At 48.6% G+C, this 25,744-nt stretch overlaps 1 protein-coding gene across 1 annotated transcript in view; it reads left to right on the top strand.

Moving 5' to 3' along the window:
• Positions 1 to 1,799: 1,799 nt before the first annotated feature.
• Positions 1,800 to 25,744, top strand: part of eif2ak3 (eukaryotic translation initiation factor 2-alpha kinase 3) — an 87,291-nt gene continuing 63,346 nt past the window's right edge. The window contains exons 1-2 of the mRNA XM_078407145.1: positions 1,800 to 2,123; positions 6,347 to 6,476. Of these exons, the coding sequence (XP_078263271.1) occupies positions 1,918 to 2,123; positions 6,347 to 6,476 (336 nt within the window). The 5' untranslated portion in view covers positions 1,800 to 1,917. The remainder of the gene's footprint in view (positions 2,124 to 6,346; positions 6,477 to 25,744) is intronic.

The following is a 25,744-nucleotide window of genomic DNA, read 5'->3' as shown; positions in this document are numbered from 1 at the left end:
GGGACTGGAGGAGACTCACTGTGATGGATGTTTCTTTTTGTTTGGTGTTGGTTTATGATTGTGTGTGTTATTGCATATTTTTATTGCTTATTTTTATTGGTCTTATTGTTGCACTGTGGGTAATCTTTCATTTCACTGCACATTTATGTGTATGTGACAAATAAATTGACTATTCCCCTTCCCCGCTCCCTTCCCTCCCCCTCCCTCCTTCCCCACTCCCCCCTTCCCATCCCCCTCCTCCCTCCCTCCAGTCTGAAGAAGGGTCTCGACCCGAAACGTCGCCCATTCCTTCTCTCCTGAGATGCTGCCTGACCTGCTGAGTTCATATCATATATCATATCTATACAGCCGGAAACAGGCCTTTTCGGCCCTCCAAGTCCGTGCCGCCCAGCGATCCCCGCACATTAACACTATCCTACACCCACTAGGGACAATTTTTTTACATTTACCCAGCCAATTAACCTACATACCTGTACGTCTTTGGAGTTACTCCAGCATTTTGTGAATAAATACCTTCGATTTGTACCAGCATCTGCAGTTATTTTTGTTATATTGACTATTGAGGAGGGGACTGGAGGAGACTCACTGTGATGGATGTTTCTTTTTGTTTGGTGTTGGTTTATGATTGTGTGTGTTATTGCATATTTGTATTGCTTATTTTTAGTGGTCTTATTGTTGGACTGTGGGTAATCTTTCATCTCACTGCACATTTATGTGTATGTGACAAATAAATTGACTATATATATATATATATATTGTACCTGCTTGGGGTTTCTATACACGTTTCTTTACAGTGTAAATAAATGGCTCGATTATCATCATGTACTGACTGACTGGATAGCACGCAGCAAAAAAGCTTTTCACTGCACCGCTCCTCGGTACGCGTGACAATAATTTGTACTTAATTGGGAATTGTAATTGTGTGTGGCAATAATCTTACGCCAAAAAAAAAATTAAAAAAAATGTCACTGTACCTTGGTACAGAAGAAGCAGTGAAGAAAAGTTTGGTGTATGGACGGAGGGGGTGGGGTAAAGTTGCGTGAAGTTGCAGCGTAATTTGAGCGCTGTTGGTCCCCCCTGTCGTCCGTCCGTCCCATCGCCATCGCCATCGCCATCATGAGCCGCCTCCAGAGCGGCCACGTCCTCGGGGTGACGTCATCCCCCCCCTCCCCCCCGGCCGCGCGGCGAAGGCGCGAGAAAGTTTTCCAACCGAACTTGCGGCGCGCGTGACCCGCGGAGGCCGTCAACTGTCACCCGTTCCCCCCCTCCACCACCACACACGCGCGTCGCTCCTCCCTTCCTCTCCCCTGATTGGTCGAAGGCGCACCCTCCTTCACCAATGAGAGCCGCCCGTTCCACACCCCGCTGCTGATTGGACGGGCGCGCCGGGGTGACGCACCTCCCGACCAATCGGACTCAAGGAGGGCCGTCTCCCTCTCCCCCTACCTCTGCCACACTCGCCGGGCCATGATCCGCCGAGACGCCGTCCGACGCAGGGGGCGCCGACCAATGGGAAACGGAGGGCGGAACCAGGATCCAGTTGCCGGCGTTCGATTGGTAAATTGTGCGTGCTCGACTGGAGATTGAACCAATCAGAACGGGCGGAGGGGGGCGGGAGCAGCGAGTTTACGACACTCGCTGGACGGTGATTCGCCAAGACGCTGACTGACGCGAGGTGCGACCAATGAGTCGCGGAGGGCGGGATCAGAATCTACTTCTCGCTGTTCTGTTGGTGGATTGAAGATGATTGACGGTGGATTGAGCCAATGGGGAGAGTGTGGAGGGGGCGGGCCTTAGGAGAGGGAGATCGGACCACAACAAACCGCAGAGCCGATCGGAGCCGGACCCCTCGCTGGCGGCCGGCGAGTGTTTGTGTGTTGTTGTCGGCGGCGGTGCCGCCCTGTTCATGCTGTGTCCATGGGGGCCCGAGCCCTGCTCCTCAACCTCCTGCTCCACCTCCACCTGCTGCTGGCGGCCCCTGTGGCGGCGGGCGGCGGACTGAGGGCTCGGGAGGACCCGCCGGCGGAGGTGGCCTCCGGAGAAGGAGGAGGTAGCGGAGTGGATGCGGTGGTGGAGGACGTCGAGGAAGAGGAGAATGAGCCGAGCGGGGAGGAGAAGTCCAGGTAACTATTACCCCCCATCCCTTCAATGAACCCTCCCCTCCCCCCAACACTCCCCAAAGCCAGGTCCATCCCTTCACTGTTTCCCCACTTCTCCCACCATCTCCGTAACCCCAGCACCCTGGTCCGGTGCCCACTGTTACCTCCTCTTCCCAACACCTCCCAGTATCTCCCCATCTCCAACACCCTGGTCCAGCCCCCACTTCCAACAGTCCAGCCCCCACTTCCAACAGTCCAGCCCCCACTTCCAACGGTCCAGTCCCCACTTCCAACGGTCCAGCCCCCACTTCCAACAGTCCAGCCCCCACCATCTCCTTACCCCCACCATCTCCTTACCCCCAAACAACCTGGTCCCCACAGTTATCTCCTCTCCCTCTACACCTCCCACCGTCTCCCCATCTCCAGCACCCTGGTCCAGCCCACACTCTCAACAGTCCAGCCGACACCATCTCCCAACCCCCAAAAACCCTGTTCCCCACCATTATCTCCTTTCCCCCTACACCTCCCACCGTCTCCCCATCTCCAGCACCCTGATCCAGCTCCCACCCCCAACTGTCCAGTCCACACCATCTCCCAATCCCCCAAAACCCTGTTCCCCACCATTATCTCCTTTCCCCCTACACCTCCCACCGTCTCCCCATCTCCAGCACCCTGATCCAGCTCCCACCCCCAACTGTCCAGTCCACACCATCTCCCAATCCCCCAAAACCCTGTTCCCCACCATTATCTCCTTTCCCCCTACACCTCCCACCGTCTACTCATCTCCATCACCCTGATCCAGCTCCCACTCGCAACTGTCCAGCCCACACCATCTCCTAATCCCCCAAAACCCTGTTCCCCACTGTTATCTCCGTTCCCCCTATACCTCCCACTGTCTACTCATCTTCAACACCCTGGTCCAGCCCACACTGTCACCCCACTCTCAGCAGTCCAGCCCCACCATCTCCCTATCACCCGAACACCCTGGTCCATTCCCCACTGTCACCCTACTCCCAACAGTCCAGGCCCCATCATCTCCCTATCCTCAAACACCCTGTTTCCAACTGTTATCTCCTTTCCCCAACACCTCCCACTTTCTCCCCATCATCTCTCACTGTCTCCCTGTCCCCAACACCCCGGTCCAGTCCCTACTGACACCCCACTCCCAGCAATCCAGTGCCCACTGTCATCCCACCCCCAGCAGTTCAGCCCTCAACATCCCCAACACCCTGGTCCAGTCCCCACCATTATCTCCTTTCCCCAACATCTCCCGCTGTCTCCCTATGTTCATGGTCCAGTCTCCACTGTCTCCCATCCCCAACAGTCCAGCCCCCACCATCTCCCTAACCCCAAACACCCTGGTCCTGAACAGCTTCCCATCCCCAACACCCTAGTCCAGTCCCCACTGTTATCTCCTTTCCCCAACACCCCCCACCGTCTCCCTAGGTTCAACACCCCGACAGGCATAGTCTTGAAGATTATCTTAATCTTATGTCTCAAATGACAAAACTGACATGGGTCCTGTTGGGAATCTTTGAGAGTAATCAGTATTTCACTTCATTTCTAGCATGAGAGGAGGGAGTAGGTGAGAAAACAGTGTTGGTTCAAATATGATTGAAATCCTAGTTTGAACTCTGTTAACAAAAATAAACTGATAGTGATCTACTAGAATAAGTAGTTACCTTTTGAATAGTTAGCATTGTACTCGTGAAACAAACCTTGCTTTAGAGTTTTCATTTGTTGTTCAGCTCTATTTACTCTCCCACCTGTTGGATGCTATCCAAACTAAACAGTAAAATGTAACAATGTTCTTTAAGTAAACTTATGTGACTGCAATCACCTGACCATGCAGGGGGAGGGTAACAGCACAGATGCATATTGTTAAATCTAATTTAAGATCTAGGCTAGGTACCAAATGTACCAAACATACTTGAGGTGGAATAGTCTGATAAAATTTTACAAACATTTACATGTGTGGCTATCACCTGTTTCGGAATATTCCTTGCACCTGGATGTTTGTATGTTTGGCATATCTATACCCAAGTCTTGTTAGGCATAAGGAACTGCAGATTCTGGTTTACTGAAAATAAACACCAAGTGCGAGAGTAACTCAGTGGTTCAGGCAACATCACAGGAGAACATGGATAGGTGTTCATGGGTTGGGATCCTTCTTCAGACTTATTGTGGTGGGGGGTGAAAGCTGGAAGGTGGGGGCAGGACAAAGACTGGCATGTAATAAATTTCTCCAGAGATGCTGCCTGACCCGCTGAGTTCCTCTAGCATTGTGTGGTATAGACCAGCATCTTCTTTAACCTATCGTCAGAGGGTGGTGAATCCGTGGAATTATTTGCCCCAGAAGGCTGTGGAGGCCGTCAGTGGATACATTTGAGGCCGAGATAAATAGATTCTTGATTAGTACAGTTGTCAGAAGTTATGGGGGGAGGGCAGGAGAATGGGGTTAGGAGGCAGCGATAGATCAGCCATGATTGAATGGCAGAGTAGACTTAAGAAGGGTCTCGACCCGAAACGTCACCCATTCCTTCCCTTCAGAGATGCTGCCTGTCCCGCTGAGTTACTCCAACATTTTGTGTCTACTGGCGGAGTAGACTTGTTGGGTCGAATGGCCTAATTCTGCTCCTATCACTTATGATCTTATGAACATCTACAGTTCCTTCCTCCACATGTAATAAGTAGATACAGATGAGGGAGAAGGTTGATTGGTAGATGGTTGAACGAAAGCCAGTGATGAAAAAATAGTTGTGAATCTGTGGAATTCTCTGCCACAGAGGGCAGTGGAGGCTAATTCAAGAGAGAGTTGCATATAGCTCTTTGGGCAATTGGAGTTAAGGGGTATGGCAAGAAAGCAGGAACAGGGTACTGATTTAGAATGATCAGCCATGATCACATTGAATGGTGGTGCTGGCTCAAAGGGCCGAATGGCTTACTCCTGCACCTATTTTCTATGTCTATGTCTCTAAAAGACAAAAAGTGTGAGAAGGTGGAGTACAGGTGGAAAGTGATGGAAGGGGGGGGGGGGGGGAGGAGGGAGGTGGGTGTGAATCAATTTGAGGCACAAGGAAGAGAGAGGGAGGAGAAGGGTGTTGTTTGTAGGGTGGTTATCTAAAATTGGAGATAATGTTCAAGAGATACAGGGACAGGCATTACTTTCCCCCGCAACTGCAGGAGATGTACCTGGGACAAGGGTAGTTTGGATGGGCAGGGGTAAGTTAACCAGGGACTCGCGGAGGGAGCGTTCACTGCTGGTGGTATCATGCTGGTGGTATCATGCTGAGAGTTACAGAAATGTCGAAGGACGATGTGTTGGATGCAGCGGCTGCTAGGGTGAAAAGTAAGGAACAGGGGAACTCTATCCTTGTTCCTTCTGCAGGGAGTAGGGTGGGTGAGAGAAGAACTACGAGCCAGGAGCCCAGTGAGGGATGCATCTATGACAGCAAGAGGGAAATCATGTTTACTAAAGAAAGGGGATATCTCGGATGCCCTCGAATGGATAGCCTCATCTGGAAAGCAGATTCCGCCGCTCAGATATTCATAAGTTCACAAGTTGCAGGAGCAGAATTAGGCTATTCGACACATCGAGTCTACTCTGCCATTCAATCATGGCTGATCTCTGCCTGCTAATCCCATTTTTGTGGAATTCTCTGCCACAGAAGGTAGTTGAGGCCAGTTCATTGGCTATATTTAAGAGGGAGTTAGATGTGGCCCTTGTGGCTAAAGGGATCAGGGGGTATGGAGAGAAGGCAGGTACGGGATACTGAGTTGGATGATCAGCCATGATCATATTGAATGGCGGTGCAGGCTCGAAGGGCCGAATGTCCTACTCGTGCACCCATTTTCTACGTTTCCTGCCTACTCCCCACAGCCCTTGACACCTGGTCTAATTCTACTCCTCTCACTTGAGAGATACCAGAATGAATGGAAGCTTGCAATACAAGTACTGGTTTGGACCAGATGGGCTGAAGAGCAGTTGGCAGTTGCGCTCTCGCTTCTGTGTTGTACATTATAAGGTGTCCTTGGTGCATGCCTTTTAAACTTAGAAATCACGTTAATAGCTGTTGAAACGTGCATGGCCAAGGCAAGTATCACTCACCAACTACTACTGAATTATAATTATTAATTTTCTCTCATAAAAATGGAAACTATGTAAGAACCGAGATTCCGACGTGGGATGTTGTTTGTTGGAGGTTCTTATCTTTCTTGTATTTTGAAACGACTTTGTTTGCTTGCAGATCTCTGGTTATTATTAGTTTGATGGATGGGCGCATTGCAGCGTTGGACCCCGAGAATCGTGGAATTAAACGGTGGGAGATGGATGTCGGTGCTGGATCTTTAGTTTCTGCCAGTCTCAGCAAGCCAGGGGTAAGAGACATAGCCAGATCTTCATTGCCTGCTATTGCCCATTGCTGTTTGGTGTTAGAACTCACAACTGTGGACAGGTCACTTAGCTCAACTATGTTGAAGCTCTTCTTTCCAACCCTTTGCTCTGGTGAATGCTTTCTATCCCACAAGACTTCCTTATAATTGCCTTTGAGTTCACTGACATACATTGGTATACACCCCACAATGATATAACACTTAAACTCTTGAGCTCGAGATTAAATCTCGTCTTTGTGGTCACATCTTATTCTTTCTCTAATCTTCTTTAAAATTGCATCCTGTGAGAACACCTGCACATTTATCATCCTTTTGTGAATCTCCAAATCCTCAGAGGCTTTGCCTTCACGGGTCCCAAACTCAGATTTTCTCTCCCTAAATCTCATTTAAGACTTATTTTAAAACCCAAAGGTTAATCAAACTTTTAGTCACCTTTTCTAATGCTCAACCCCTTGGGACATTATGTTGAAGTAGCTACATGAGGATGATTTTGTTGCAACTTCCTTTCTGTGTGTTTATTTTGATAAATACTGCAAATTCATGCATTCTGTGTATTGTTAAGCGGAAAGATTGTGGGATGCAGTCTACGCTTGGATCTTTACTTCAGGTTTGACCTGAAAAATAACTGCAATGTTATATTAATTCTTAAAACCCATTTTGTGATCAAAGTGCTTGGAGGAAGTGAATGATGAGGCTTTTAATGATGTGTACAATATGTATCCTTTAAACATCACTGGAAGCAGGGCATCTGACCATTTATCCCATAGATAGACACAAAATGCTGGAGTAACTCAGTGGGTCAAGCAGCATCTCTGGAGAAAAAGGATGGGTGATGTTTCGGGTCGGGACCATTTATCCCATTTGCTGGGGTGCCTCTTGCATTTAAATTGGCTTCTAAAGCAATGTGCAATTGCTCGTGACGTTTACAAAGCAGAAAAAACCTTGTATCATGTAGAGTGTAAAAGCAGGATAAGCCATATAGTTGTGTAAGAAAATAACTGCAGATGCTGGTACAAATCGATTTATTCACCAAGTGCTGGAGTAACTCAGCAGGTCAGGCAGCATCTCGGGAGAGAAGGAATGGGTGACGTTTCGGGTCGAGACCCTTCTTCAGACTGAAGAATAGTTGTGTGTTGTCATATAGTTGTGTGTTGTCTGCTTTCTGTCTTGATCCTCGTACCCCTTTGGGTCACTTTGTCAAAAGGTCATATGGAATGGGAGTAGAGTTAGGCCATTTGGCCCATCGCCTACTCTGCATTCAATCATGGCTGATCTATCTCTCCCTCCTAACCCCATTCTTCTGCCTTCTCCCCGTAACCTCGCACCTATACTAATCAGGAATCTATATCACCTCCAGTTTAAATTCCATTTGGAATATTTTGGAGGACCAAGAAAACTATCTCTGTCTTAAAAATAATCCACTGACTTGGCCTCCACACCCTTATGTGGCTAAGAATTCCACAGATTTACCACCCTCTGACTAAAGAAATTACTCCTCATCTCCATCCTAATCAGAATCATACTTTAGCCAAATATGTTTTGCAACATACGAGGCATTTGATTTGCCATGCAGTCATACCAATAAAAAGCCACAGAACACACAAAATACATTTTAACATAAACATCCACAACAGTGACTCCTCCACATTCCTCACTGTGAAGGAAGGCGAAAAAAAATGTTCAGACTCTTCCCAAAGAATGTCCTTTAATTCTGAGGCTATGACCTCTAGTCCTAGAGTTTCCACTCCCACGAGTGGAAACATCCTCTCCACATCCACTCTATCCAAGCCTTTAACTGTTCTGTATGTTTCAATGAGGTCTCCCCTCATTCTTCTAAACTCCAATATTCTGTTGACTGGATAAGAAAGTTTTAAAGGGATACAGACCAAATGCATGCTAATGAGACTTGCTTAGATGAGGCAGCTTGGTCGGCATGGACAAGCTGGGCCAAAGGGCCTTTTTCCCTGTAGTATAATTCGAACACTGGAAATATATTGACATTTCTCATGTCACTTTGACTCCTGCCATTCCCCTTCCAGTAGCACTGTGAGTGTACTATAATTGGTGGTTTTTTATTGTCCCAGATATGGCGATATAGTGAAAACCTTTTATTTGCATGCTATCCAGTCAAATTAAATCATGCTATGCATTAGTGACAATCATGCCATACCTAAGTACAACAGGTACAAAGAGAAACACTACAAATCTCTAAAAGAGCAGCAGTTTAAAACACAATCTTCTTTTAGATAATTATTAATGGACCATAAATGTTGACTTCCAAGTGAAATGCGCTATCCAGAATTTATTTTTTAAAGATAATCCAGAGGACATGGGTTTAAGGTGAGAGGGGAAAGATTTAATAGGACTCTGAGGAACATCTTTTTCACAAAGGGCAGTGGGTATACGGAACAAGAGGGGGTAGTTGAGACGGGTACAATAACAACTTTTAAAAGACATTTGGATAGATACATTAATAGGAAAGGTTTAGAGGGATATTGGCTAAACACAGGCAGGTGGGACTAGTGCAGTTAAGGTTGATTGGTTGGTGCGGGCAAGTTGGGCCGAAGGGCTTGTATACACTGGAATTTAGCAGGATGAGAGGAGATCTTATCGAAACGTATAAGATTATTAAAGGGTTGGACACGTTAGAGGCAGGAAACATGTTCCCAATGTTGGGGGAGTCCAGAACAAGGGTCCACAGTTTAAGAATAAGGGGTAGGCCATTTAGAACTGAGATGAGGAAAAACATTTTCAGTCAGAGAGTTGTGAATCTGTGGAATTCTCTGCCTCAGAAGGCAATGGAGGCCAATTCTCTGAATGCATTCAAGAGAGAGCTGTATAGAGCTCTTAAGGATAGCGGAGTCAGGGAGTATGGGGAGAAGGCAGGAACGAGGTACTGATTGAGAATGATCAGCCATGATCACATTGAATGGCGGTGCTGGCTCGAAGGGCTGAATTGCTTCCTCCTGCACCTATTGTCCATGCTGTATAACATTGACTACAACTCCTATTGAGTAGTTAATTTTTTTTTCTGATCTGATCTGATTCCTCTCCTGCTTGCAAAGACTTTTTGCTTGCTTCTGTCTGTCATCTTGACGCTAAGGTGAATCTAGCAATATATAAATATTGAGTTTATCCTGCTGAGTCTGTAGCCATCCTACCTGTTGATCATTAAAGGTCATGAGGGCTGTTGGATGAAGATCTTCCTCAATCAATATAATTGAAGAAATACTATTACTGAGTAACATGCATCATGTTCAGCTACTTATTGGTCATTGTACTCGATAAATAATCCAATTTGTAAACAGTGCTTTATATAACTGTGATAAAACCTTTCATTTATGGGCTTGTGCGTCTGATGTAGGATCTAGCTGAAATTAGATTTGTAGGATATCTTGCTTAATTTTTCTTTGTAATATCTGCCATGATAAACGTTTGGTATCCTCCCTCCAAGCCATCCTCCCTCCAAGGCTTCTTAAGGCGAGTTCCCGAGAATTATGCTCATAAATCAGAGCATCGAGTATAGAAGTTGGGATGTAATGTTGAAATTGTACAGGGCATTGGTGAGGCCGAATCTGGAGTATGGTGTGCAGTTCTGGTCGCCAAATTATAGGAAGGATGTCGACAAAATGGAGAGGGTACAGAGGAGATTTACTAGAATGTTGCCTGGGTTTCAGCACTTAGGCTACAGAGAGAGGTTGAACAGGTTAGGTCTTTATTCTTTGGAGCGTAGAAGGTTGAGGGGGGACTTGATAGAGGTTTTTAAAATTTTGAGAGGGACGGACAGAGTTGACGTGGGTAGGCTTTTCCCTTTGAGAGTGGGGAAGATTCCAACAAGGGGACATAGCTTCAGAATTGAGGGACAAAGGTTTAGGGGTAACATGAGGGGGAATTTCTTTACTCAGAGGGTTGTGGCTGTATGGAATGGACTTCCGGTGGAAGTGGTGGAGGCTGGCTCGATTTTATTATTTAAGAGTAAATTGGATAGGTATATGGATAGGAGGGGATTGGAGGGTTATGGTCTGAGTGCAGGTAGATGAGACTAGGTCAGGGAGAATGGTCGGCATGGACTGGTAGGGCCGGACAGGCCTGTTTCCATGCTGTAGTTGTTATATGTTATATGTTACTGTAGATCCAGTCGGTATAGTTATAACTGAGCTTTGCATTACAGCCCTCCAGCTGTAAAGGCTGCCATCCCAAACAATTTTTGATAACTTTGTGTCGACTCCACTATATTTTATAATAGGTCCTCAGACACTCTTTGGAACTGATATGTTGTTGACTTTTCATCATTTCAACTACTCTTCTGTTTTTGTTTCTGAAGGCGAATGAACTGTCATGTGCCTTGATCCAATTCTCTTGTCCACAACATTGCTTAATCGTTTAATCTATTAATATCTCTTAGTAATTGTTTCCCCACATAAAGTCTCCAATATAATGTTTGAGTATCTTTGCATTTTCCAGAGAAAAAAGTTCAGTTTAGTGTATTGTTACGTGTACCAGTGTACAGTGAAAAGCCTTTGTTGCGCGCTATCCAGTCAGCAAAAAGATAAAATATGATTACAATCGTGCCATTTACATTGTATATATCCATGATAAGGGAATAACATTTAGTGCAAGGTAAAGCCTGCAAAGTCTCAAAGATAGTCCAAGGGTCACCAATGAGGTAGATAGTAGTTCAGCACTGCTTTCTGGTTGTGGTAGGATGTGGTAGGATGATTAGGTAAAAACGTTCCCACACACTTTAAAAGAAGTGTTCTGGAGGAAGCCGCTGATTGGTGGAAGCGGACTAGAGGAAGCAGCTGATTGGGCGTAACCCCGGGGTTGTAATTCTGCTTTTTGTTCGTACTTTTAGTTAAGGGTTCAGTGAGTTAAGGGTTCAGTGAGTTAAGGGTTCAGTGCTTTTTAGTAAAGGTACAGTTTAAAAGATTAAGAGGGATTTGATTTAATTTGGGGGTAAGACATGTCAGATGAGATCGGCCCCGTGGAGTGCTCATCCTGCAACATGTGGGAGATCAGGGATATTGTCGGTGTCCCTGATGACTACGTGTGCAGGAAGTGTGTCCAGCTACAGCTCCTGGCAAACCGCATTGAACGGTTGGAGCTGCGGTTGGACTCATTCTGGAGCATCCACGATGCTGAGAAGGTCGTGGATAGCACGTATAGTGAGTTGGCCACACCACAGGTAAAAGATAAGCGGACAGAAAGGAAACGGGTGGCCACTAGCCAGCGTAGCAGTAGGCAGGTAGTGCAGGAGTCCCCTGCGGTCATCTCCCTCCTAAACAGATATGCCATTTTGGATACTGTTGGGGGAGATGGCTCATCAGGGGAAGGCAGCAGCAGCCAAGTTCATGGGGCACCGTGGGTGGCTCTGCGGCAAAAGAAGGGAGGAAAAAGAGTGGAAGGGCTATAGTGATAGGGGATTCAATTGTAAGGGGAATAGATAGGCGTTTCTGCGGCCGCAAACGAGACTCCAGGATGGTATGTTGCCTCCCTGGTGCAAGGGTCAGGGATATCTCTGAGCGGCTGCAGGACATTCTGAAGGGGAGGGTGAGCAGCCAGTTGTCGTGGTGCACGTTGGCACCAACGATTTAGGTAAAAAACGGGATGAGGTCCTACAAGGTGAATTTAGAGAGCTAGGAGATAAACTAAAAAGTACGACATCAAAGGTAATAATCTCTGGATTACTACCAGTGCCACATGCTAGTCAGAGTAGGAATAGGAGGATATTTCAGATGAATACGTGGCTTGAAAAATGGTGCAACGGGGAGGGATTCAAATTTTTAGGACATTGGAACCAGTTCTGGGAGAGGTGGGACCAGTACAAACAGGACGGTCTGCACCTGAGCTGGAATGGAACCAATGTCCTAGGGGGAGTGTTTGCTAGTGCTGTCGGGGAGGATTTAAACTAATGTGGCAGGGGGATGGGAGCAGGAGCAGAGAGACAGAGGGGTGTAAAATGAGGGTAGAAGCCACAGGTAGCAAGGTGAAAAGTAAAAGTGGTAGGCAGACAAATCCAGGGCAAAAATCAAAAAGGGCCACTTTTCAACATAATTGTATAAGGGGTAAGAGAGTTGTAAAAACAAGCCTGAAGGCTTTGTGTCTCAATGCAAGGAGTATACGTAATAAGGTGGATGAATTAAATGTGGAGATTGTGGCGGATCAGGCCACTCCTTGGGTCAGCCCCCTCGTTACGTGATGTACAGGCGTAAGGGGTTAAAAGCCAGACCAGGGGGAGGCGTGGCTCATCCCTAGGGGAACTACGCTGTGGGCTGGAGCTCGCAGCCTAATAAAAGAATCTTACTAAAAACTGCCTGGCGTCTTGCCTTTTCTCTGGCCTCCGCCAGGCCACTACATTGGTGACCTCGACGGACATCACACGTAGTGATGTCGAACGTTGATGTGCAACCCGGTCCTGCCGACCTCGATGCCGTCTCCCTCAAACTCCCGACCCTGTGGACCGAAGAGCCTGAGGTCTGGTTTCAGCAGGCAGAGGCACAGTTTGCTGTGCGAGGGGTAACCGTCGACTTGACGAAGTACTTTTATGTCGTCGGCGCCCTGGACCAGGCGACAGCAAGGCGAGTAAAGCCTTACCTTAATGACCCCCCCGCGGATGACAAATATAAGGGCCTTAAAGAACTCCTTATCAGGAGGTTCGGCCTCAGCGACGCCGAGAGGGCAACTCGAGTTATGAGCCAGGGGGTGCTCGGGGACCGACGGCCGTCGGCCCTTCTGGAGGACATGCTCGCCCTTATGGGCAACCACCCGCCCTGTTTCTTATTCAAGCAGGCCTACCTGCGGCAGCTCCCCGTCGACCTCCGTTCTCAGCTCGCTGAGGACCCCTTCACCGACACGCAGCGGCTGGGCGAGCGCGCTGATCAAATATGGATGTCCCGTCGGGAGGACCTGGAAGCCCTAGCCGTCTTTTCCGCGGCGTCGGAAGGCCAACAGCAAGCTGGGGCCGCCGTCGACCCCGTTTCAGGGCGACCCCCGCGGCGAAATCCGGCCGCCATCGGGCACCCCGGTGCCGGCACGCCCTTCTCGCTCGGCCCGCCGACAGTTCAGCCAGACGCCACCAGAGGTCGCTGGTGGTCGGCCCAAGCAGCACCACCTCCAATACCGCTGGAGACCACCGGAGGTCGCTGGTGGGCATCCCAGTCTGCACCACCACCGGACACCAGCAAAGGGGGCTGGTGTTATTATCACCGTCGTTGGGGACCGAACGCCAAGCAATGTCGCCTACCCTGTGCCTTTCTGGGAAACGCAAGGGCCGGCCGTCAGTGATCCCTTCGGCGGCCGGCCAGATCCATCGCGTGTTCGCTCGGGATCGCCGCACCGGGGGTCGGTTCCTCGTCGACACTGGAGCAGAGGTGAGCGTCCTACCTCCTTCCACCGCCGATATCCATACGGGCAAACGCGGCCCCCTCCTCACTGCGGCGAACGGTAGCCCCATCAACACTTACGGGGCCTGCCAGCTCGCCCTTAACTTCGGCGACAGCTGGTTCACGTGGCGGTTCATCATTGCCGATGTTTCCCAGCCGCTGCTGGGCGCCGACTTCCTGCGGGCGCATTCCATGCTCGTGGATGTCAGGCGGCACTCCAGCACGCTGAGGCCGGTCTCCCCCAACGTCGGACACCTGTCGTCCGTGGATGCTACGTACGCGCGCATCCTGGCGGACTTCTCCTCCTCCGCTCCCAAGCACGGGGTGCAACATCACATCCCCACCACCGGGCCACCCGTGCACGCCCGAGCGCGGCATCTCGCTCCAGACAAGCTCCGTCTAGCTCGAGAGGAGTTTCGTCAGATGGAGTCAATGGGCATCGTGCGCCCCTCCGATAGCCCGTGGGCGTCACCACTCCACTTGGTCCCCAAGGCGGACGGGGGTTGGCGACCATGCGGGGACTATCGGCGCTTAAATGACGCGACCGTTCCCGACAGGTACCCGGTTCCGCACATCCAGGACTTTAATGCCCACCTGGCCGGAGCATCCGTGTTCTCCAAGGTGGACCTTGTGCGCGGATATAATCAAATCCCGGTCCACCCCGATGACATCCCCAAGACTGCCATCATCACCCCGTTCGGCCTATTCGAGTTCCTACGGATGCCGTTCGGGTTGAAGAACGCCGCACAGGCCTTCCAACGGCTTATGGACTGTGTGTGCCGTGGCCTAGAATTCGTCTTTGTGTACTTGGACGACGTACTCGTGGCCAGCCGCTCGAGGCAGGAGCACTGCACCCACCTCCGCCAGCTGTGTAAACGCCTCAGCGAGTACGGTTTGTCAATTAATACTTCCAAGTGCCGTTTTGGGGTGACGGCCATCGATTTCCTCGGCCATCGGGTGACCCCACAAGGGGTGGTACCTCTTCCGGACAGGGTCGAAGCTGTCCGCCGTTTCCCCCGACCGACCACTGTCAAGGGCCTGCAGGAATTCGCCGGGATGGTCTCGTTCTATCACCGCTTCCTGCCGTCGGTAGCCCGAACTATGCGCCCACTCTTCCACCTCATGGCTGGTCGCTGCAAGGAGGTCGAGTGGGACGACGAAGCAGGAGCGGCCTTTGAGCAGGCTAAGGAGGCCCTGGCCAGGGCCACGATGCTCGTCCATCCTAAGGAGGATGCCCCAACCGCCCTGACCGTGGACGCTTCTGAGGTGGCGGTCGGTGCGGTGCTAGAGCAGCACATCGACGGGTGTTGGCGGCCACTCGCCTTCTTTAGCAGGCACCTCAGCGGGGCCCAACGGCATTACAGCGCGTTCGACCGGGAGCTCCTCGCCCTCTACCTCGCCCTCTACCTCGCGGTACGCCACTTTCGGTACTTCCTAGAGGGGAGACCCTTCACCGCGTTCACAGACCACAAGCCACTCACCTTTGCGTTCGCCAAGGTTTCGGATCCGTGGTCTGCGCGGCAACAGAGACAATTGGCTTACGTGTCGGAATACACCACCTCAATTCGGTTCGTGGAGGGAAAAAACAACAGGGTGGCCGACGCCCTGTCTAGACCCGTGATCCACGCCGTCCTACAAATGGCCGGGGGGATCGACTATTCCGCCCTAGCAGCCGCACAGCTGGGGGACGAGGAGATGGCCACCTATCGTACAGCCGTGTCCGGCCTGCAGCTGGAGGACATTGTCTGTGGCCCCGGGGATACAACACTGTTGTGCGACACCTCCACTGGCCTGCCGCGGCCCATCGTCCCTGTCGTCTGGCGTCGCAGGGTATTCGAGGTGCTCCACGGGCTGTCTCACCCCTCCATTCGGGCGACGGTGGCCCTTGTATCCTCCCGTTTCATGTGGCACGGGCTGCGTAAGCAGGTCGCACACTGGGCACGCACCTGCATCCCGTGCCAAACTTCAAAAATCCAGCGACACGTGCGTGCGCCTCTGCAAGAGTTTCGTGTCCCTCGGCAGCGCTTCGACCACATTCATGTGGACATCGTGGGGCCGCTGCCGCCGTCCCGGGGCATGACCCACCTCTTCACTGTGGTAGATCGCTTCACGCGGTGGCCGGAGGCCATTCCGCTGGCAGACACCTCGACGGCCACCTGCGCGCGGGCCTTGGCGGCGCACTGGATCGCCCGGTTCGGGGTGCCACTGGACATTACATCCGACCGGGGGCCACAGTTCACTTCGGAACTGTGGTCGGCCATGGCAAGACTCTTGGGTGTCAGCCTACACCACACTACGGCGTACCATCCACAGTCGAACGGGTTGGTGGAACGCTTTCACCGCCAGCTGAAGGCTGCCCTGAAGGCTCGGCTCACGGGCCCAGACTGGGTGGACGCCCTGCCGTTGGTTTTGCTGGGGATCCGCACCGCACCCAAGGAGGACTTGGCCTCCTCCTCCGCCGAGTTGGTGTACGGGGCCCCCTTGACGGTTCCCGGGGAGTTCATCCCACCAGCACAGGGTCGAGTGGAGCAGCCTTCTGACGCCCTGCAACGTCTTCGGCAGACGGTGGGCAGGCTGGCACCTGTGCCCACGTCACGTCATGGAACCTTCCAGCCACACGTCCCTGCCGCTCTGGAGGACTGCCAGTTTGTGTTCCTGCGCAGGGACGCACACCGATCACTTCTCCAGCGGCCGTACGAGGGCCCCTTCCGGGTCCTGCAACACGGCTCGGCCACATTCGTTCTGGACATGGGGGGTCGCAGAGAGACTGTTTCGGTCGCACGGCTGAAGCCGGCACACGTGGACATTGATCGGCCGGTGCCGGTTGCGCAGCCCCGCCCGCGCGGTCGCCCCCCGTCCAAGCTACCCCCTCCAGTGTCTGCTACGACCCCTCCACCTGTCGGTCAGTCGCCGGTCCCTGCGCCGGTCATGGTGCGCACCCGGGCTGGTCGCCTCGTGCGCCCTCCTGTCCGTTTTGTACCTCCGGTTCTTGGGGGGGGGTCCTGTGGCGGATCAGGCCACTCCTTGGGTCAGCCCCCTCGTTACGTGACGGACAGGCGTAAGGGGTTAAAAGCCAGACCAGGGGGAGGCGTGGCTCATCCCTAGGGGAACTACGCTGTGGGCTGGAGCTCGCAGCCTAATAAAAGAATCTTACTAAAAACTGCCTGGCGTCTTGCTTTTTCTCTGGCCTCCGCCAGGCCACTACAAGATAGTTATTAATGATTATGATATAGTTGGGATTACGGAGACATGGCTCCAGGGTGACCAAGGCTGGGAGGTCAACATCCAGGGATATTCTATATTCAGGCGGGTTAGACTGAAAGGAAAAGGAGGTGGGGTAGCGTTACTGGTTAGAGAGGAGATTAAAGCAGTGGAAAGGAAGGACATTAGCTTGGAGGAAGTGGAATCGATATGGGTAGAGCTACGAAACACTAAGGGGCAGAAAACGCTAGTGGGAGTTGTGTACAGGCCACCTAACAGCAGTAGTGAGGTTGGGGATGGCATCAAGCAGGAAATTAGAAATGCATGCACTAAAGGTGCAGCAGTTATAATGGGTGACTTCAATCTACATATAGATTGGGTGAACCAAACTGGCAGGGGTGCTGAGGAAGAGGATTTCTTGGAATGTTTGAGAGATGGTTTTCTAAACCAACATGTCGAGGAACCAATGAGAGAACAGGCCATTCTAGACTGGGTATTGAGTAATGAGGAAGGGTTAGTTAGCAGTCTTGTTGTGCGAGGCCCCTTGGGCAAGAGTGATCATAATATGGTAGAGTTCTTCATTAGGCTGGAGAGTGACAAAGTCGATACAGAAACAAGTGTTCTGAACTTAAAGAAAGGTAACTTTGAGGGTATGAGGCGTGAATTGTCCAAGATAGACTGGCGATTGATGCTGAAAGGGTTGACGGTGGACATGCAATGGAAGGCATTTAAAGGTCGCATGGATGAACTGCAACAAGTGTTCATCCCAGTTTGGCAAAAGAACAAACCAGGAAAGGTAGTGCATCCGTGGCTAACAAGGGAAATCAAGGATAGTATTAAAACAAAAGATGAAGCATACAGATTAGCCAGAAAAAGTAGCATACCAGAGGACTGGGAGAAATTCAGAGTCCAGCAGAGGAGGACAAAGGGCTTAATTAGAAAAGGGAAAATAGATTATGAGCGGAAAACTGGCAAGGAACATAAAAACAGACTGCAAAAGCTTTTATAGATATGCCAAGAGAAAAAGATTAGTTAAGGCAAATGTAGGTCCCTTGCAGTCGGAAACAGGTGAATTGATCATAGGGAACAAGGAGATGGCAGACCAATTGAACAAATACTTTGGTTCTGTCTTCACTAAGGAAGACATAAACCGTCTGCCGGAAATAGCGGGGGACCGGTGGTCTAATGAGATGGAGGAACTGAGGGAAATCCAGGTTAGTCGGGAAGTGGTGTTAGGTAAATTAAATGGATTAAAGGCAGACAAATCCCCAGGGCCAGATAGGCTGCATCCCAGAGTGCTTAAGAAAGTAGCCTCAGAAATAGTGGATGCATTAGTGATAATTTTTCAAAACTCTTTAGATTCTGGAGTAGTTCCTGAGGACTGGAGGGTAGCTAATGTAACCCCACTTTTTAAAAAGGGAGGGAGAGAGAAAACGGGGAATTATAGACCAGTTAGCCTAACATCGGTAGTGGGGAAAATGCTAGAGTCAGTTATTAAAGATGTGTTAGCATCACATTTGGAAAGTGGTGAAATCATCGGACAAAGTCAGCATGGATTTACCAAAGGCAAATCATGTCTGACGAATCTTATAGAATTTTTCGAGGATGTAACTAGTAGAGTGGATAAGGGAGAACCAGTCGATGTGTTATATCTGGACTTTCAGAAGGCCTTCGACAAGATCCCACATAGGAGATTGGTGTACAAACTTAAAGCACACGGTATTGAGGGTTCAGTTTTGAGGTGGATAGAAAATTGGTTGGTGGACAGGAAGCAAAGAGTAGGAATAAACGGGTCCTTTTCGGAATGGCAGGCTGTGACTAGTGGGGTACCGCAAGGCTCAGTGCTGGGACCCCAGTTATTTACAGTGTATATTAATGATTTGGACGAGGGAATTGAATGCAACATCTCTAAGTTTGCGGATGACACGAAGCTGGGTGGCAGTGTTAGCTGCGAGGTGGATGCTAGGAGGCTGCAGAGTGACTTGGATAGATTAGGCGAGTGGGCAAATGCATGGCAGATGCAATATAATGTGGATAAATGTGAGGTTATCCACTTTGGCGGCAAGAACAGGAAAGCAGAGTATTACCTGAATGGTGACCGATTGGGAGAAGGGGAGATGACTGGGTGTCATGGTGCACCAGTCATTGAAAGCAAGCATGCAGGTGCAGCAGGCAGTGAAGAAAGCGAATGGTATGTTGGCATTCATAGCAAGAGGATTTGAGTTTAGGAGCAGGGAGGTTCTGCTGCAGTTGTACAGGGCCTTGGTGAGACCGCACCTGGAGTATTGTGTGCAGTTTTGGTCTCCTAACCTGAGGAAAGACGTTCTTGCCTTAGAGGGAGTACAGAGAAGGTTCACCAGATTAATCCCTGGGATGGCGGGACTTGCATATGAGGAAAGGCTGGATAGACTGGGCTTGTACTCGCTGGAATTTAGAAGACTGAGGGGGGATCTTATAGAAACATATAAAATTCTTAAGGGGTTGGAGAGGCTAGATGCGGGAAGATTGTTCCCGATGTTGGGGGAGTCCAGAACCAGTGGTCGCAGCTTAAGGATAAGGGGGAAGTCTTTTAGGACCGAGATGAGAAAACATTTCTTCACACAGAGAGTGGTGAGTCTGTGGAATTCTCTGCCACAGAAGGTAGTTGAGGCCAGTTCATTGGCTATATTTAAGAGGGAGTTAGATGTGGCCCTTTTTGCTAAAGGGATCAGGGGGTATGGAGAGAAGGCAGGTACAGGCTACTGAGCTGGATGATCAGCCATGATCATATTGAATGGCGGTGCAGGCTCGAAGGGCCGAATGGCCTACTCCTGCACCTATTTTCTATGTTTCTATGATTCGGTTGCCTGATAACTGCTGGGAAGAAGCAGTCCATGAATCTGGAGGTGTGCGTTTTCACACTTCTATACCTTTTGCCTGATGGGAGAAGGGAGACGAGGGAGTGGCCAGGGTGCGACTCGTCCTTGATTATGCTGTTGGCCTTGCCGAGGCAGCGTGAGGTATAAATGGTGTCAATAGAAGGGAGGTTGGTTTATGTGATGGTGTGGGCTGCGTTCACAATTTCTTGCGGTCTTAGATGGAGCTGTTCCCAAACCAAGCTGTGATGCATCCTGATAAAATGCATTCCATGGTACCTCTGTGGAAGTTGGTAAGAGAAAGCAAGAGTGTTTAACTGCCATATGTACCAACTGCGGAACAATGAACTTCTTACTTGAGGCAGAACAGGCCAACATTCAGAATGTGGATAGATTATATATAATAAATTAGTAACCCCAATTCTCGTGCAAAAAAATGCCCTCGGTGCAACCAGATTCAATTGATTGTTCATGGTTGAAGTTAGTGTTGTGTAGTATTCAAGAACCTGATCGTTGTTGGGAAGAAACTATTCTTGAAGCTGGTGGTCACGGTTTTTAGACTCCTATGCCACCTACCTGATGATATGAATGAAATGAGAGTATGGCCAGGGTGGTGGGGGGCTTTGGTACTGGCTGCCTTTTCCGTGCGTTTAGTGTCATTACTTTAATTCTTTTTCTATGTTTGGTATTTCAGTTTTTCAACCAAATCCATGATTTTTTTCCAACTTTTTTCTCTTTTTTTGTGAACATGGGCATTGCCTTCTGCAAAAAAATTTGTCCAATCACTTTTCCTTTGGCCATCCTTAGATGGTCTTGAGAAGGTGGTGGTGACTGTTCTTGAAATGCTGCAGTCATTCTGCTGAGGATACCCTCATAGTGCTGTTCGATGGGAAGTTTTAATGGCAACTAGCTGCTGTGTACCGTTGGGTCCAAACCTCTCCTGCATTGGTCCAGCACCCTCCACCCTTCCCCACCCCCCCCACCACTCACCCACTCCATCCCCCCTCAACCCTCCTTAACCCCCTCCCCTCAGCCCCTCACTCACCCACTCCATCTCCCCTCAGCCCCCATTATCCCCCCTGCTCCCCCCACTCACCCACTCCATCCCCCCTTAAAACTCCCCCAAACCTCTCCTGCATTGGTCTAGCACCCTCCCCTCCCTCACATCACCCACTCCATCCCCCCTTATCCCCCCCTCCTCCCCCCCACTCACCCGCTCCATCCCCCCTCAACCCCCCTTAAAACGTAAAATACAGACCCTTCGGCTCATCGAGTCCATGCCATTTGGGTACTTGCATTGTGTTTGACTGCACCAATGTTGCTGGGTATCAGAGACAATCTGGAATTAGTGTTTCAATGAATTTCAGTACATGTGATAATAATAAATCAAAACCAATAGTGACCGAGAGTAACTGATGCTGGGTAATTCATGCAACACACGAGAGGATCATTTTTCTTTACCTCCTTAAAAGCACAGAAGGGGCCATTCTGCCCAACAAGCCTCTGCTAACTTGCAAAGCAACACCATTCCATCCCTAATTTTCTCTGTAATCTATTTTCCCTGCATTCCCATTGCTCCACACCTGATCTCATAATCCAGGCCACTGGGCGGGATGTTGATTTTCCTGGTCTGTAAACACAGAGTTGTCTACTTTTCAATGTATTTTCAATGTACTACCAGCAGCAGCTGTGGATTAAGTTTAACTGATCTTTAAAAGTTCAAAACGCTTGTCAAACCAGGCAGTATCTCTGGAAAGAGAAGCAGAGTTAATATTTCAGATCAAAGGCCATCAGATCCTGAGTCATATCTGGAAATATGAACAAACCAATTAATTTTAAATTGGAGGGATGGATAGGACAATGGGAATATCTCCGACAGGGTGAGGTCAGAGTTGCTCACGTGATAGATGAATCATTGAAAGATACAGCATGGAAACAGGCCCTTTGACCCATGGAGTCCATACTCCATCAATCTCCTGTAGATAGACACAAAATTTTGGAGTAACTCAACTAGACAGGCAGGATCTCTGCAGAGAAGGAATGGGTGAGGTTTCGGGTCGAGACCCATCTTCAATCTCCCATTCTCCACAGTGTGGTGACGCAGCGATAAAGATGCTGCCTTGCAGCTCAAGAGACCTGGGTTCCGGGCTTGATTCTGACTACGGGTGCTTGTCAGTACAGAGTACATTCTCCCCAAGGCCTGTGTGGGTTTTCTCAGAGATCTTTAGTTTCCAGCCACACTCCAAAGACGTACAGGTTTGTAGGTTAATTGGCTTGCTATAAATATAAAATTGTCCCTAGTGTGTGTAGGATACTGTTAATGTGCGGGCATCACTGGTCAGCGCAGACTCGGTGGACCGAAGGGCTTGTTTCCATGCTGTATCTCTAAACTAAGCTCAAACTAAACTCTATGCTATATCTGATCTGTTTGGATAGCACGCATAACAATGGTTTTCACTGTACGTCGGTACATGTAACAATAATAAACCTAAAAGAAGGGTCCTGACCTAAAACATCTACCTGCCCATGATCTCCAGGGATGCTGCCCAACCTGCTCAGTTACTCCAGCTTTTTGACCTTCCTGTGAATGTCCTGTTCACACTAGTTCTTTCTCATCCCACTTTCTCATCCACTAACGCACACTTTACAGTCAATTAAACTACAAACCTGACTGAGTTGTGGTAGGCAACAACTCTACCAGCTGCTCCACTGTGCCAACTTGTGACTGGACAATCTTCTCATCCCAGAAATTAGCCTAGTCATTCTCTTCTCGACTCTGTCCAATGGTACTGTATCCTTTCTTGAATAAGGAGTTCAAAACTGTACCCAGTTCTCCAGGTGTGGCCTCACCAGCACCCTCTACAACTTTAGCAACACCACCCTATCTCTAAACTCCAACCCTCTCGCAGTAGTTTTAGTTTACCTTTAGTTTAGTTTATTGTCACTTGTCCCAAAGTATAGTGAAAAGCTTTTGTTGCATGCTAACCAGTCAGCGGAAAGTAAATACGTGATTATAATCAAGCCATTCACAGTGTACAGCTATATGATAAGGGAATAACATTTAGTGCAAGATGAAGCCAGTAAAGTCCAATCAAAGATAGTCAGTGTCTCCAATAAGGTAGATAGTAGTTCAGGTCAACATGCCGTTTGGCTTCGCGGCAGGGTGGCGCAGCGGTAGAGTTGCTGCCTTACAGCGAATGCAGCACCGGAGACTCGGGTTCGATCCTGACTACGGGCGCCGTCTGTACGGAGTTTGTACGTCCTTCCCGTGACCTGCGAGGGTTTTCTCCGAGATCTTCGGTTTCCTCCCACACTCCAAAGACGTACAGGTATGTATGTTAATTGACTGGGTAAATGTAAAAATTACCCCTAGTGTGTGTAGGATAGTGTTAATGTGCGGGAATCGCTGGGCGGCGCGGACTCGGTGGGCCGAAGGGCCTGTTTCCGCGCTGTATCTCTAAATCTAAAAAATCTTTAAAAAAACCTCCATCCCTCTGTACTCTCTCTCCATTTAGATCATAGTCTGCCTTTAGATTTCTCTTATTCATGATCTTGCATGTCCCCACATTAAACTCTATTCGCCTAGATTCCGCCCACTCAACCTACCCATAACCTGCTGCAGAGTTCAAATATCCTTGTTGCATCATGCCTGCCCCACCAATTTAAGGCGGCATAGTGGTACAGCTGGTAGAGTTGCTCTTTCACAGCGCCAGAGACCTGGGTTCCATCGAGACCTTGGGTGCTGTTTGTGTGGAGATTGCAAGTTCTTCCAGTGACCTGGTGGGTTTCCTCCAGGTGCTCTGGTTTTATGGATAGGCAATTAACTCTTCAGGAAACAGTCTCACAATTACATATTCATTGGTTTCAAAGTTTTGAGTTCAAAAAGCATAGTGAGGCTTGAAGAACTCTGATGGGACTTAATCCTCAAGATGCCAGCTTTTAACAAATTATGTAGTGTTTCATTTTGGTGTTTGCACTGAATGAATAAACTTTTGTACCCTTGTGGATGTTATCACAGAAGTGATAATGATCATGGTATGTTTATAGTTGATACTTGTGTTGACTTGCTGTAGCGTTATTGCCCTCAGGCTATATATTTGATATTTTTAAACCTTTCCACTATTTATAAGGCACGGAGTAGGTGTGAGTTGGAATCCTTTCAACTTGCCTGGATGCTTGAAACTCCCAACTATTCTCGGGAAGTTTGGCAGCAGCCTGCTGGTTTTGCACCCATTTACCAGTGAATAGTAGGGCCCTGGTGAGTGTTGTAGAGCGGAGGGATCTGTGGTTGCCTGACAGTGGCATCATGGGTAGATAGGGTGGTGAAGAAGGCTTTTGGTACATTGGCCTTCATTATGTTATTGTTCTATATGACATTGATGAAGCCGTACTTAAGCAATTTTGTCACACAGAGGGTTGAGGATATATGGAATAAACTGCCAGATAGTGACAGGTGAATAGAAGTGTGAAAACACACACCTCCAGATTTAGAGACAGTTTCTTCCCAGCTGTTATCAGGCAATTGAATCATCCTACCACAGCCAGAGAACAGTGCTGAACTACTATCTACCTCATTGATGGCCCTCGGACTATACTGGATCGGACTTTGCTTGCTTTACCTTGCACTGAACGTTATTCCCTTATCATGTCTCTATACACTGTAAATGGCTCGATTGTAATCATGTTATGTCTTTCTGCTGTCTGGTTAGCACACAACAAAAACTTTTCACTGTACCTGGGTACACGTGACAATAAACTAAACTGAACTGCAAGGAGACAAAAGGGTTTCCGATAAGGAAAGGAGGAGTGAAATCCAAGTCTCGAGGAAGTGCTAGTGTTAATTATTAATAACAACATGTGGAGATTTGGCATATTATATCATGTAAATAAGTTGCTACTGTTCTAAGGGGTGAAATATTTGTGAATGACTAAAGGCATTCCAAATGTGTATTGGCATGTGGAATTTTTCATATAGCCTTTGATACAATCTGCTAAATAAGACAGGATTGGAGGATCGGTTAACTATTGATTGTTTTACTGTTTTATTTTATTAGCATACAGTTGAGTTGTATTGTGCGGTCTGACAACTATCAAGCAGTCAAGAGCTTTTAATTTTCATATGTACTAGGAACGGAACAATGAAATTCTTGCTGCAGGTTTACAGGCACATTAAACCAACAACACAAATAGATATACAATAATCAACAATACAATAAATTATCAGTAGTACTAGATAACCAGACCATCATAGTATATTTGATTGTTTTGGGATAAGCCCAGAGTTCTCCTTTTCAAATATGCTTCACTGTTCCATACCTTGAAATGAAAGGTGAACTGCTTTGACAATATTAAAGTGATTTCACATGGGAATGGTCGTGATTGCCCGCAAACATTATTCTTGTGACATGCAGTGTCTCCAGCTGTACCATCTGCCACGCGTCAGGAAATGCAATTTGAAAGACATTATTTGTTTATTAATATACCATTTCCACAATGTTCATTAGAAAATTTAAATTTCATGTCCCATTTTTTAATAGTGATATGTGACAATATTATTCCAAGTAAAATATGAAGAAACTTGAAAATTAAACATCAAGGTCAAGAAACACTTTTGGAAGAATATTAGTTCTCCCATGCCTTATTCATAGGTGCACAAGGTTAAATCGTTGGAGGACAAATCAAAATTCCCCTGCCCCAACCATCTTCTCAACTTCTTCTGTCTGCAAGAAGGAAAAAGACTATACATGATTACAATCAGGCCATCCACAATGTACAGATACAGGATAAAGGCAATAACGTTTATTGCAACATAGTC

This window comes from Rhinoraja longicauda, chromosome 1 (assembly GCF_053455715.1).
Source record: "Rhinoraja longicauda isolate Sanriku21f chromosome 1, sRhiLon1.1, whole genome shotgun sequence".
Classification (NCBI taxonomy): domain Eukaryota; kingdom Metazoa; phylum Chordata; class Chondrichthyes; order Rajiformes; family Arhynchobatidae; genus Rhinoraja; species Rhinoraja longicauda.
Note: the sequence above shows the minus strand (reverse complement) of the source record. Positions and strands in the feature narration are given on the sequence as shown.